This window comes from Lissotriton helveticus, chromosome 12, assembly GCF_964261635.1.
Source record: "Lissotriton helveticus chromosome 12, aLisHel1.1, whole genome shotgun sequence".
Taxonomy (NCBI): domain Eukaryota; kingdom Metazoa; phylum Chordata; class Amphibia; order Caudata; family Salamandridae; genus Lissotriton; species Lissotriton helveticus.
Window position 1 is genome coordinate 785,529,811 of NC_136073.1, and position 14,100 is coordinate 785,543,910.

The following is a 14,100-nucleotide window of genomic DNA, read 5'->3' on the forward strand; positions in this document are numbered from 1 at the left end:
TGCGCATGGTCCAGCGCATAACATTAGCATTTCCAGCTCTTAGTCCAGGTTTTGTAAAGAGAGATTGTCTTAGCTGGAAAGTCCTGCTTTCTCTCGCCATGTGCTGAGTGTGCCATACTCCTGCGTTGCCTGGTATACATATTGTATTGTTTCTCACTTAACCATTTAATGTTTTTTATTGAACAACTGTTATATTTTAATTTTGTTATAAATATGATTATAATACCTTCACAGGATTCATCCCAATTCATTTCAGGGAGAAAACTGGAAGTACTCCCGAGGTACAAATGACATGATGGGGAGCCGCGGCCAACTGCCAATTAGGACAAGGGAGCTGCGGGTTCGAAAAAGTTTGGGAACCACTGCTATACACCAACGCATTCTACACCAGTCCACTATACGCCACTCCAGAGTATGCCACTCCAATACACAACACTTTCTGCCACTCCACAACACCCTACGGCATCCTTTAACATTCTATTTTATGCCCCTCTCCTCTGCACCACTAACTTTTAGCCATGCTGGTGTACAACATGGCTAAAAGACATTGGCAAAGCCAATAGCTCTTGCCTCAGCGAGACCTATTAGCTGTGCCAATGCTGACTATCAGTGAAAGGTCACAACACCTTTAAAAGGAGGACGAGTTGCCAGACACGCTTTTGGTTTCTTGTCCAGCCCGGGTTGGTTAGCATTCCTGTCGAGATGCTTCTAAACCAAAAAAGCGGGTGAGAAATTGGACCACAGTAATAATGATGCTTGTGAGGACCCGGCGGGAAAATAAACTCAGAAGCATACAAACAAACAAGCCACGCGATCTCGCACTCGGCAGAAAAGCAAAACAAAAAACAAAAGCATCAAGCCATGCCTTCCGTCTCTTCTCTTGCTCCGATCGCACTGTTGGTGGTGGAGTTTTACAAATCAACCAGGTAACTCACAAAATTTGATGTGCCAAGGTGCTGGGGGAGCTGCTGGAGAAGCGCAGTCTCCCCACAGCACAAAGAGCAAAGTCCCACCCCGCGCTCCATGGATGCCCCGCGTACACTGCCTCCGTCCCGTCAGCCTGGCATCCAACCCGCCACCCAACAACAGCGGCTCCCCCGGCCCGCTCTGAAGCGGAGCCCGGGCTCCCCGCGCCCCCAGGGGCCAGAGTAGCGCCAGAGGCTCCTCTCCACACCAGGGATTTATGGTTCTCCCGGACCTGCAGGATCACCATGCAGCCCCCGCCGAGAAGGGTGAGCTCTGGCCGCGCTCCCCAGCCGCCCCACGTCTGCAGCAGCCCCCGCAATTCTGGGCTAGTAAAGAGGGCCCATGCGGAGTGGCCCTCGGGGAACACACACCCCTCCGCAAAACAAAGCAGCGGGCCGTGAAAACACCAGATGCAGGCAGCAGCCCTGCAGCCACATTCGAATGAAAGAAACTACGCCACAGACTCTCCTGGACTTCTTTACTTTCTCTTTTGTCCTGCCTGCCATTTTGCTGCTGCTCTCGGCCGCTTTTCTCTGGACCCTGACCCGCCCCCTTGTCCATTCCCTCCTCCTTTAACCCTTTTCCATCGTTTCCCCCTTGACGATCCTCAAATGTTTCTTCCCCTTTTCTGATTTGCCTTTTCTCCATATCCTTGTATCCCTCCCACCCTCCCTTGGTGCTGTGACTGCATCCCCCCTCCGACCCCACTTAAGGGAACTCTGCTTTTCTGTATATAGAGATAACTCTAAGCACTAGTATATGCAGTAGACATTTGTACTCTCTAACATTCCTATGTGACTCTTAGAGTATATCCATCCGTATCCCTTCCCTAGGTATATAGAGAGAACTCTAATCACTAGTATATGCAGTAGACCTTTGTACTCTCTACCATTCCTATGTGACTCTTAGAGTATATCCATTCATATCCCTTCCCTGTGTATATAGAGATAACTCTAATCACTAGTATATGCAGTAGACCTTTGTACTCTCTACCATTCCTATGTGACTCTTAGAGTATATCCATCTGTATCAATACACTATGTATATAGAGAACTCTAATCACTTCACTTTGATAACTTTATTTCGGTCAAAGACCATAAAAGTGCAATAAAATATGTACAAGCAGGATAATAAAACATAAATACGTCAGAATTAAAAAGTTATTAAACGTTGGTTATCAAAGGAATAGTAAAGCATAAAAACAGTAGTCCATTATTCCTTATGGATAAATGCAGTTCTTCTCCGCCACATGCCGAATAAAAACCGGGAAACGGCAAAAACAATGAGAGGGGCAGTGTCATAAGTTAGGACTCTACAGGCATGTACACAATGTCTAAAACCCAGGTTTTTGCATAATGGGATAATCCAGCACTTCCGAATTTCACTGTATGCTGGGCAAAAAAAGAGGATATGTATAATGTCTTCCCTGGTGTGATTACAGGCAGGGCAATTAGCCTTCATCGTTTTTGTCCATCTGGATGTGAATGTCGTAACCGGTAAGGAGCCGTGCCTCAATTGAATATATAGTTTTCTTGCCAGTGGCGGCTGCACCAGGTCCAAAAACGCCTCCATCCAGTATTCAACTTTTGTTATGAGGAACTCAGTGGACAATCTGCCCAGGGAAGTAGAACAGTGTAGCAGTTTGAGGTTATGGGATTTTACAGCTGCCACCAGTACAGTCCTCTGCATCCTCATACAGCTGTCCTCCGGTGTATCCCAAAGTTGGGGAAGACCAATTTGGTAAAGGAGAGTCTTAACGTGTACCAACCAAGGTATATTCTTGTTCTTTAACTGCCCCCAAATAGTATTGAATTCTGCTCTAAACGGTTCAAGCTCCGGCACAGACCAGAGCCTTCTCCAATAGAGCAGAGGTCGAGCTGCCACCAGATCAGTAATAGGTTCCAGACCCAGGTCCAGGCGTAATGGTAGCAGGGGCGTGCTTTGTGGAAGACCAAACAGATGTTGCATGAAAGAGTGCTCGACTTTCATTAGATTACATGCATTGGTGTGTCCCCAGAGTTCAGCAGCGTATAAGGCTGCAGACCTGACCTGTGTTTTGTATATTTTTAGGGCAGGGGTAGCCGGTTTAAAAGTTGAGGCACTATGGAATCTGCCTACGCCACCCATAATCTGTGCAAGTCTCAAGGAGAATCTAGAGACTTGTTGGTCCCATGTAAAATATTCAGTCAAAGTCACCCCCAGATATATAAAGGTCTTAACTCGCTCAAGTGGGGTTCCATTCAATGTGGGGTTTGGGCGGGTGTGCCTAGGGGGTTGAAGATCATAAACTTGGTTTTCTCCAAGTTGATCTCCAAACCCCACGAGGCGCAGAAGGAAACAAACCCGTCCAGAACCCGCTGGATGCCCGATGATGTCCGCGACAACAACAAAGTGTCGTCCGCGAACATCAAAGCAGGCACCCTACCAGTAGCCAGGCATGGAGCATCGTTATCCCTGACACAATTGAGTCTATCTATCAGGCCATTGACATATAAGCTAAAGAGAGTAGGGGCCAGTACGCAACCCTGGCGTACTCCCCGGGTAACAGGGAAACGATCGGATAATTCCCCGTTTTTCCCAAACCTCACCTGGGCGTAGTTCCCAGTGTGAAGCCGGATTAAGGCATCTAGTAAGTAAGGAGGGAGACCAAGTTCCTCCAACACTGTCCAGAGCCTCTCCCTAGGGACCAGATCAGATGCGGCCCGCAGGTCCACAAAAACAAGGTAGAGGCTGCCACCCTCTACTCTGGCAGTTTTCCAGAATAGGACCTGGAGTCGAAAGATCTGGTCCAGAGTCGAGACCCCTGATCTAAAACCGGCTTGGAGGGTGGTCAAAGTTTTGTTTTCCTCCATCCAGCCCAGTAATCTCTCCAGCAGAATTCGGCCCATCAGCTTCTGGGTAGTATCGTGTAGACTAATTGGTCTATAATTTGATGGGGCGAGCGGACAGCCCTTTTTAAAAATTGGAACAATCTCGGCTCCCAGCCAAGTCTCTGGTACTGGGGAGCCCTGTAGGACAGCATTGAACAGAACCATCAGATATGGGGCCCAGATTTTTGGCTGAGAGCGAAAGAGATCTCCAGGGAGCTTATCCAGACCCGGGGCCTTATTCGGGAGCAGTTTCTCAATTGCCAGTTCAACTTCCCTGAGTGTAATATTATCTGAACTATAAGTGGGAGACCCAATAGGGGCATCCCCTCTCACTATTGCAAGACAGGATCCAGGTCCAGGGCCCAAGACCTCCGGCAGTCTACACTCGTGCAGGGGGTCTGGGGCCATGGGAAGCTCAGGAGCCTGGCTGGAGCCATAGTTTTGACAGGGGGAAATCCCTGCACCCGGGGCCCCCAGCAGTCGACACTCGTGCGGGAGGTCCCGGGCCGTGCTAGTGCAGGAAATCGAAATCCCGGAGCCCAAGACCCCCGGCAGTCGGCTCTCATGCAAGGGGTCTGGGGCAACCGAAATCTCGGAAGCCTGGTTAAAGCCAAGATCATGACAGGGAGAAGACCCAGTGCCCGGGGCCCCCAGCAATCGACACTCATGCGGGAGGTCCCGGGCCGTGCGGGCACGTGGATCCAAACTCCCGGACCCCGGGGCCCCCGGAAGTCGGTTCTCGTGCTGGAGGTCCCGTGGCGCACATGCCCGAGGCTCCGAAACCGGTTCTGACAGCCCCTCCTGGGGCTGACACCCAACTTCCTCCAACTCAGGGCTTGTATAGAGTGACTTAAAGTGTGCCTCCCACACTATAGGGGCAATATTCGAGACCCCAGTGTCTCTCTCTCCTGTCACTGAAGAAGTAACAATTAGCCAAAAGGTCTTAGAATCTTTTAGGAGTAGTGCCTGTCTCATCTCTTCCCACCTAGATTCCTCCCACTCACTCTTTGCTCTAATGAGCACCTTTTTATACAGCAGTCTAGTTGTTCTAATTTTAAGGGTATCCTTAGATTTAATTGCCTTGAGTAGGTCTTTCTTTAAGTCTTTACATGCGTGGTTGTGCCAGGGATGTGTTTTATTCCGGCGCAACTTAGTCCCACTAACCGGATAGAATACATCCCCTAGACTCTCAACTAACTTTCTGTGGGTCTCTATAGTCTGCCCATGGGAGGAGGCATTTCCCATATCGCTTATCAGTGGAACAGCTATCTGGTAAATTTTTGCGAGACGAGTAGGAGAGTCTAGGCAAGAAGGCCATTTGACTCTTCTCCTATTGTTAGATATAATATGTGGTGGAACTATCGGAGTGGAATTAGAGTCAGGGTTAGTTTGTCCAAATGCACCCGGTTTAAGCGTTAGGACCAGCGCATTGTGGTCAATATTGTGCCTAGCGACAACCCCGAAGTCTTTAAACTTGCCCCAATGTTTGGCTTCCAACATGAGGTAGTCAATGGTGGAGGTTCGATTTGTCCTATTATATGTGGGCAGGCCAGAACATTCGTTATTGCCCCTTCCATTGCATGCCCGCAGAGACATTGCAAGGGTCAAGGCCTTAATTTGTAATACTAGCGGGGTCCAGGCCTTAAACGGGGTGATTCTTGGGGCTGGAATTTGCCAGAGCAAGTCGACCTCATCCTCCTCGCACAACTCGGATCCACCCAATGTCTCGAACTGACAATTCAGATCGCCACCAAGAATGATCGGAGTTGCGGGGTCAAGTGTCTGAAGGAAATGGTCGAGTGCTTGAATAGTACTCGATTCTTTCCCGTTCACGGTAGGCCTAGAGTAGATATTAATAATAGCCAATGTAGATCTACTAACAGATGTTAGCAAAACACATTGGATATCTGGCGAGTTTGTGTCCACCTGTACAGCCTGCATGCCCAAGTGTAAGCCTACCCATATGGCAAGGCCACCCGAAGGGCGGCCTTTCCCACCTGAGACTGCAGGGATGTCAAAGGTAGAAACCGGGATTGTCACTCGCCTCGAGGGACCAGGTTTCTTGCATCAAGCAAATGTCATGAGTGGTCATAAAGGAGGACCAGTCTGGTACGAGTAGCTTGCTCTTTAGGCCTGCGACATTCCACGAGAGTATTTTTATGCTACCTTCCATAGCCTTAACTTTATCCTTCTCCCCCCCATGTTCTCTTAGTAATACCTGATCCAGGCTCTGTTCAACCCTTGTCTCCTCCCTCTTTGAGGCATGAGGCCAGAGGATCTCATAACTATCAGAGGATAGTGACTTTTCCTGTGTTATAACACCTTCCTCTGGGTTACCCTCATTATGTTCTCGTGGGGGCGTACATGGCTGAGTGAGTCAGTCCACCTCCTCGAGGACGCTAAACCTATTCCAATGGGGTTGTATCGGATAGAATGGGGTGTGTGGAAGAAAACCCTCCCCAAATGGTTGCCAGTGGTGAATCCCGTTCGGGTGGGAGAGGGGATTTCTGATATACTGTGGACTCCTATTGTGAGGCGATTTGTGGATTGGGGTAGGGTAGAAATAGGACAAGTGCAAAGGGAATATTTGGTACTCTCTGTGGAAAGGAGTTCTACAGATGTGATGAACAGCAGGGGAGTCCCTAAAATTAATTGTTACAACATCCCCTGCCGCTGTTTTAGGGCCACTTCCAATCCAGTCTACTCTTCTCACTGCCAATATGTGGCCTGAAATGTTAGGAGGTAAGGGTCTATTTAGATTCAGCCACTGTTTGCACTTATTATGTAGGTCTACCTCCTGTTCTCTCTTCCCCTCACTAAGGGGTGGGACACCCACTAGGGCCACTACATATGGTTGTGCTTCTGGAGGCAGGTTTATTGTCGGCAATCGTTTAAAGGTTGCCTTTGGTGGGGGAGGTCTTGATGAAGGTACTACTTTTTTTGGTGCCGTATTTTTACCCTCCTTGGGATGTTGACTAGATTTAACAGTTTGCCCCCCCGCGGCTGGAGATCTGGAAAGACCTGGTGGTTTGGCTACAGGTGTGGGAGGGGGTACGAGGTTTAAGGATTTAGCTGCAGTACTTGCCGTCCTTTCTATTTGGTTCTACTGGAACAGTGGATTTAGCTAGCTCAAGACAGGGTACCTTTGTAGAGTCACCGACTGGAACAGGGGGTAACGAGTTACCTTGAGAGTTATGTGGCTTAGTTGTCCCCAAAGTCTTATTGTTTACCATGGAAGATAATCTATCAAGTTTTGAAACCAGAGGTTTAATGTGGGAAGCGATTATTTGCTCTAAACTGTTCTGGAGATCCGTCACCATATTGGTGACCCAGCAGGGTATCCCTGTAGTTGGGTGCCGGGGATGGTCAAATGGGGTTACCAAGTTATGATTGGGCTGTTTTTTTGTACCTAGATTTTTAGGAAAACTATCCTTTTTTGTCTTAGAGCCCACCCTACCAGGTTTTGATTTTGCCACAGGGGAAGGGGAAGTCAAGATACAGGGTTGATCGTCATTGTCAATAGAGGTCTCAACTAAAGCCAATGATAAATCATCAGCTACTGAAGTCTCAGCCGGGATCTGTGCACAGGGCAGCTCGGCAAATGTGGATGTTAAATAAGAGTCCAGGATCGTAGGATCAATGGCAATCGCCGAGCAATCTTCGCCATGGTCTTTAGTGCTTATTGTGGGTGGGAAGGATAATCTTCTTTCAGTATTTTCAATTACATTGGCGACCACCCCTATGGTCTGTTGTAGCATTTTATCAATTGCCGTCAGTGTTGGGAGGGACTGCGGCATTGTGGCCTGAAGTCTAGTATTTGGACGTGAAGCAGATGGTTTCGTTTTCTTGCCCTGGATACTCATATTTGCTGTGGGTTGCCTCGTTAGTTAACAGCAAAGTATGGGCAAAGGTATAAAAGACACAATAAGTCCAGCACAGGAATAGATTATTGCTCGAACTCTTAAGGGGGACAGCTAGCACAGTGGCCTGCAAACGAAAGGGAAAAGCGGATAACAGTACCTTGTGGAAGAGTGCCGGATACTTTCAGGATTAAGTGCCACTGAAAAGGGGGGTGGCCCGTCCCGTCCTCAGTCGTCCACGGACGGCCACAGACGGCCCGCCCTTGTCCCGGGCTTCTCCCGGCACGACCCGTGCGCGACCTCGCGCGAGGCGAGGGACCAGGCGTGGTTAAATGCGCCTCCTGGCGCGCGATGATGGTCTTCCTGGCGCAAAGGATCCTGGGTGATGGAGTCCCCAGCGGTGCCGGCAGAGCCAAGCCCGGACGGACACCAGCAGCAATTCTCAGGTAGGATTCGGGGGGGGAGGGGGGCGGAGCAAAGCCCGGCCGCGACGGCAGCTGCTGCGGGAAAGTCACCAGCTCGCCTCAACTCCCAGCTCGCCTCGAGCCCCAGCCACAATCCACGTAGCACCCAACAACGTCAGCGTCTCCCTCGGGGCTCAACACCAGGCGTGGTTAAATGCGCCTCCTGGTGCACGATGATTGTCTTCCTGGCGCAAAGGATCCTGGGTGATGGAGTCCCCAGCGGTGCCGGCGGAGCCAAGCCCGGCCGGACACCAGCAGCAATTCTCAGGTAGGACTCGGGGGGGGGGGAGGGGGGCAGAGCAAAGCCCGCCGCGACGGCAGCTGCTGCGGGAAAGTCACCAGCTCGCCTCAACTCCCAGCTCGCCGCGAGCCCCAGCCACAATCCACGTAGCACCCAACAACGTCAGCGTCTCCCTTGGGGCTCAACACCAGGCGTGGTTAAATGCGCCTCCTGGCGCGCGATGATTGTCTTCCTGGCGCAAAGGATCCTGGGTGATGGAGTCCCCAGCGGTGCCGGCGGAGCCAAGCCCGGCCGGACACCAGCAGCAATTCTCAGGTAGGACTCGGGGGGGGGGGGCCGAGCAAAGCCCGGCCGCGACGGCAGCTGCTGCGGGAAAGTCACCAGCTCGCCTCAACCCCCAGCTCGCCTCGAGCCCCAGCCACAATCCACGTAGCACCCAACAACGTCAGCGTCTCCCTCGGGGCTCAACACCAGGCGTGGTTAAATGCGCCTCCTGGCGCGCGATGATTGTCTTCCTGGCGCAAAGGATCCTGGGTGATGGGGTCCCCAGCGGTGCCGGCGGAGCCAAGCCCGGCTGGACACCAGCAGCAATTCTCAGGTAGGACTCGGGGGGGGGGGGGTGAGCAAAGCCCGGCCGCAACGGCAGCTGCTGCGGGAAAGTCACCAGCTCGCCTCAACCCCCTGCTCGCCTCGAGCCCCAGCCACAATCCACGTAGCACCCAACAACGTCAAAGTCTCCCTCTAATCACTAGTATATGCAGTAGACCTTTGTACTCTCTACCATTCCCATGTGACTCTTAGAGTATATCCAAATGTATCCCTTCCCTATGTATATAGAGATAACTCTAATCACTAGTATATGCAGTAGACCTTTGTACTCTCTACCATTCCTATGTAACTCTTAAGAGTATATCCACTTGTATCTCTTCATTGAGTGACTCTACTATTTGTACATCTGCAACTTCTCTTTCTGTTCGTATCTCTTCCTTATGTGACTTTGCATCTTGTACATTTGCAATTTTTTCTGTTTGTATCTTTTATGTAACACATGTAATCGTAAGTCCTTATGTTTTGCAACTGGTTCTTATGTAAAGCGCTCTGACACCTTCAGGTAAAGTTCGCGCTCTATAAAATCGCATTAAATAAAATAAAATTAAAATAAACTCAGAAGCATACAAACAAACAAGACACGCGTTCTCGCACTCTGCAGAAAAGCAAAACAAAAACCAAAAGCATCAAGCCACGCCTTCCACTCTTAGACCCCGCCCGCCCTCGCAGAGGCTAGAAGCGGCGCGCTACTGAAGTCTCGCGCCCGAGCCACCTTCGGGGAAGAAAGAAGCAGGCTAGTGCGCGGGGTGGAAAAGAGATGCTCCGGTTTGTCTTACACAACGCCTGTCATCTCATCTCGGCATTCCATTGGTTTGTCTTTGATGGGTGGGCGGTACGGCCACGCCTTCTCCTTTACTCCCTGGCTCAGTGTCTGTCAATCTTACTCGCGCCTGGCCGTGATTGGTTGACTGAAGGACTGTTGTGGCGTGTACTTCCGACGTGTGGACACTTCCGCCGATAGTCTTCCTGTGTGTGTGTGAGAGAATCAGCAAGAGGCTGCAGGGCCTCTTGGCTCATGCTCCCTTGCGGTGGTGCTAGGGAGGCAATAAACCTAGCAGGGAGCAGACCCAGTCCCCAGGCGCGAGCTCCCCCTCTACTCCAAGGCAGGCCCCTCCCGGAAAAGCCCACTCGCTCATAGTGAGCGTCCACAGGTAGGGACAGCCCAATACAGAGGATCCCGGAATGGTTCTTTCCAGGTGACCCCCTTCTCCCAAATAGAGATCTCCAGCCCAGGGGAAGGGGGTGCCTGGGGTCCCGGAAGAAGGGTCTCTAGCTGGATAAAGTCTACAGGTGGAAAACACCCACCTAGGCATACTGAGAGCCTTCTATGGAAAATAAGTTTTCCCAGACAGAACTCCCCAGTTAACAAGCCAGTCCCGCGACACCCCTCTATATATACAGAGTGCGCTCTGACAACAGGGCGCACACGAACATCCAGAATCGGTCGTAAACGGTGAGCGCCCGCCCCATTGCAAAGAGGGTTCCTTGCAGAACAAGCTCCCAGTGGGACCCCCAGAAGTCCTGATAATGACTCCCACTATTACATTGGCGATCATCTCTGATTGACCAGCTTTAATGCAACCTGTAATTGAACCAGGCAACCTTCAGAGAAGTTTGTGGCAACGTCACATTCCCAAGACAGACGACCCTCATCCTGTCTAACAGCCTCTAAACGAAGAAGCCTTTAACGTTTAAAATCTGTTTACAAAAGCCCTCGGTGCTCCATTTGCACGGGCGCAGACCTCACAGGAACGAAGATCGCTCCAGAGGAAAGAGACATTTATGTGCACTCTTCAGAGTGTTTAATTTCAAATAATAATTCCCCCTTCTTGCAAACGACCACCACACCTATTAACCAGGAAGACCATACAAAGTATGTACTAAAATTGCCCAGTAACCCACTCTTCCTTCCGGAAGGGGAATCCCCTCAAATAGACAGAATTTCCAGAAAGGGAGGTCATCAGAACAGACATCTGGCACGCTTCTCCTACCTGGGACACCCCAGATAGGATCCCCTGGGTGGAAAGCCTTCAGGACAGCGACCGTCTTGTGTATACCTGCCGCTCCCATGGAGCAGAAGCCAAAGACTGGGAAACTGGTGCTGTCCACCAGCTTGGATGCTAAAGATGAATTAGAGGAGGTTAAGTAACATTTTTGTTGTCATTGTTCTATGATAATTATATTCCAGATGGGGAACTCTTAGTGTGCAATGCGTTGTTCTGAGCATCAACTCCTTGCAGACAGATTGTGCTATAAAGGATTTCACTTCAGGTTCCATAGAATGCAACCCCAAAAGTACGTCAGAGCCTTTTGCTGAGAAGAAAGGACGAGTAAACTCTTGTCTATTGCTTGATTTGGCATCTGTTAAGGCATTACTGTGTACAAGGAACCTTAAGTGCAAGCGCTACTTTATAGTCCTAAGTGCATTACATCTTACCACGTGTATGTGTTGTCCTGCCCCAATTTGGAAACAAAGTGAAATCCTTGAAGGCACAAGTCCCTATGATGTCATTAACGTCCATGATATGTGTTAAAGCATGGTTTATCAAACCAGTTGTCGGAGACCACGGCGGTGGAGGGCAGGACATGGCTGAACTAAGAGTTACTTGTGGGCTGAAATAGTATCAGTTTTAGGTCTTGTGCTTTCTAGCCATTTGGAGGAAAAAATTGAGCTGAAGTTGGGTTATTTAAGGAAACTAGTCTTGTAGGTGAAATGTCACCTTGAGATAAGGTTGTGTCTTGCCATTAACCATTTGTGTAGCTATTTTTCCTGATTAGTGAAGCCTGAGTTTGCTACACAGACTTACAAAATTTGCGTAGCATTACTCTTTAGCTAACTTGGTACTTTCATTGTGGCCTCTTGGCTTGGTTACTTATTTTGAACCTGGGTAGAATCCCACCTTCAGCACTTGACTGACATTGATGTGATTGTAAACAAAGCACTTAATCTTCTTGCATCCAAAATGTGAATATGTGAAATGCGTTCTTGAATATGAGTAATGTAAATTTGTAATTCAAAGATATCTGACCATTTGTACATGCTGCTGTATTTTGCACCCCCTAATAGTTAACAAAGCTTCTTTGCTTCCCCGGGCCCTCACTACTTATAGCTTAATATGTACAGTGATCCTAGCTAGAAGATTTACTGTTCAACTAAAAAGAAAGTGAATAATGTGTATCCTTAGCTCCTTGCACTCTCCAAGGCATTTGCATTTATGCAGATTCTGAATTGAGAACACACAGATCTTTATATATATATATATACTAGCAGCCCGTCCCGACGTTGTCCGGGTATGAAATGTTATGTGTGTAATGTTTGTAATAGTAAATCTTAATTTATTGTAAGATTTCACGGTATACCACCTTTTTGGTCTCATTTGAATGTGGCCGTAGAATAAATTGAGTTTTGCAGCTTTTGTGTGTTGTGGAGTGTGTTGGTTATATAATTCCCAAGCAGGTTGTCTTTGACGTTAATGTGTGTAGGCTGACAGTGCCCAGCGTGATCCTGTATTTGCGAGGGCTGGTTTGAGGCCCCGCCTGAGCCCCGGACTAAATTTTAATTGTGAAGTGGTTAGATCGTGTGGTACGCTGCCTGTCAGTGTCCGCTGGAGCCGTTGGAGCGTGAATGTCGCGGTGAGTGAATGGCGCGCTTGTGCGCCCCTTTTTTTTTCTTTCCTGCAGCCACTTTTGAGAAATCTTAAGTTCCTATAGGAGTAACGTTTTGCTTTGTTAGTTTAATTTTGTAGGCAGTATGGAAAGGTCGGTGAATGCGGTGCCTGTTGGTGTTTTGATACAGCTGTGTGAGAAGTGATCAGAACGCCAAGGCGGAGCATGAATGTGCCCGCACATTGGTGGCGAAAGCCGCGCCCCTTTTTTTTGTTCATTTTAGTGCAGCCCCCTCTGACCATGCTGACGCCCACAAAGTTCGCGCCTCACTATATCTCATTAATGTCGCGTCATCAGAACGCCAAGGTGGAGCGTGAATGTGTGCGCACATTGCTGGCGAAAGGCGCGCCCCTTTTTATTTTTATTTTAGTGCAGCCCCCTCTGACAAAGCTGACGCCCACAAAAGTTGCGCCGCACTATGTGATTAATGGCGCCTGAATGGCAAATGCGGCACAGCTTGGTGTTTGTACACGGACGTGTGAGACGCGAAGGTGGATCGTGAATGGGCGCGCACATTGTTTCTGAAAGGCGCGCTACTGAAGTACGCGGCCATTTTTTGTTTTATTTGTGGCACGCCCCTCTGACAACGCTGTTGTGCCACGCCCCTCTGTCAATGCTGCACGCCCACAAAGGAATAACGTAGTGTAGTTTGACATGCCAACGCCCAAGTGTACTTTGACACGCCCACACCAACGCCCACAAGGGACTACTTTACCCCTAAGGTTGTTTGGCCTTTGTAATGTATATGGTGGCCAGCTGTATAGCCTATGTCCATCTGCTGCATCTCCCCTTTACAATGCTGTATTGGGTGTTGTGATTGGTGCTGTACTTCTTGAGTTTACCTGCCTCAAAGGTTTCAGCTCTCTCTTTATAATAGTATGAAAGGCGAGTTCAAGTTTCTCCCCGCGAGTGTGGCTGTGTCTTTACACGCGAGCGCACATATATATATATATATATATATATATATATATATATATATATATATATATATATATATACTACTATAATAAAGAGAGAACTGGGAACCTTTTGAGGCGGGTAAACTCAGGCACCACAGCGCCAATCAAAACACCCAATACAGCATTGGGCAGGGTGAGCAGATGGACATAGGCTATATAGCAGCAAAAAATATACGTTAGAAGGGCAAAGTACGTTCTTTGCCAAAGTAGTCCCTTGGAAGTAGCGCCATCTCGGGGGTGGGCGTGTGCGTTATCGACGTTCAATGCAGTAGGCGTCCTGACATCATGGGTTGGCCATTTTGGTAAAGTAAACAGGTCTGGCCGGCCAGGAGCGCGGAACCGTCACCCTGCGGAGTCCGACATGCCCAACAAATGGCCAGGAGCGCGGAACCGACACCCTGCCAAGTCACACATGCCCAACAAATGCCACACGCACAACCTTAGGCGGCGCGGAGTGTCCGTGTC

The 14,100-nt window shown here is 49.4% G+C and overlaps 1 protein-coding gene across 1 annotated transcript in view; it reads left to right on the forward strand.

Moving 5' to 3' along the window:
* Positions 1-9,969: 9,969 nt before the first annotated feature.
* Positions 9,970-14,100, forward strand: part of INTS3 (integrator complex subunit 3) — a 649,525-nt gene continuing 645,394 nt past the window's right edge. Inside the window, exon 1 of the mRNA XM_078670092.1 lies at positions 9,970-11,150. Coding sequence (XP_078526218.1) covers positions 11,079-11,150 — 72 coding nt within the window. The 5' untranslated portion in view covers positions 9,970-11,078. The remainder of the gene's footprint in view (positions 11,151-14,100) is intronic.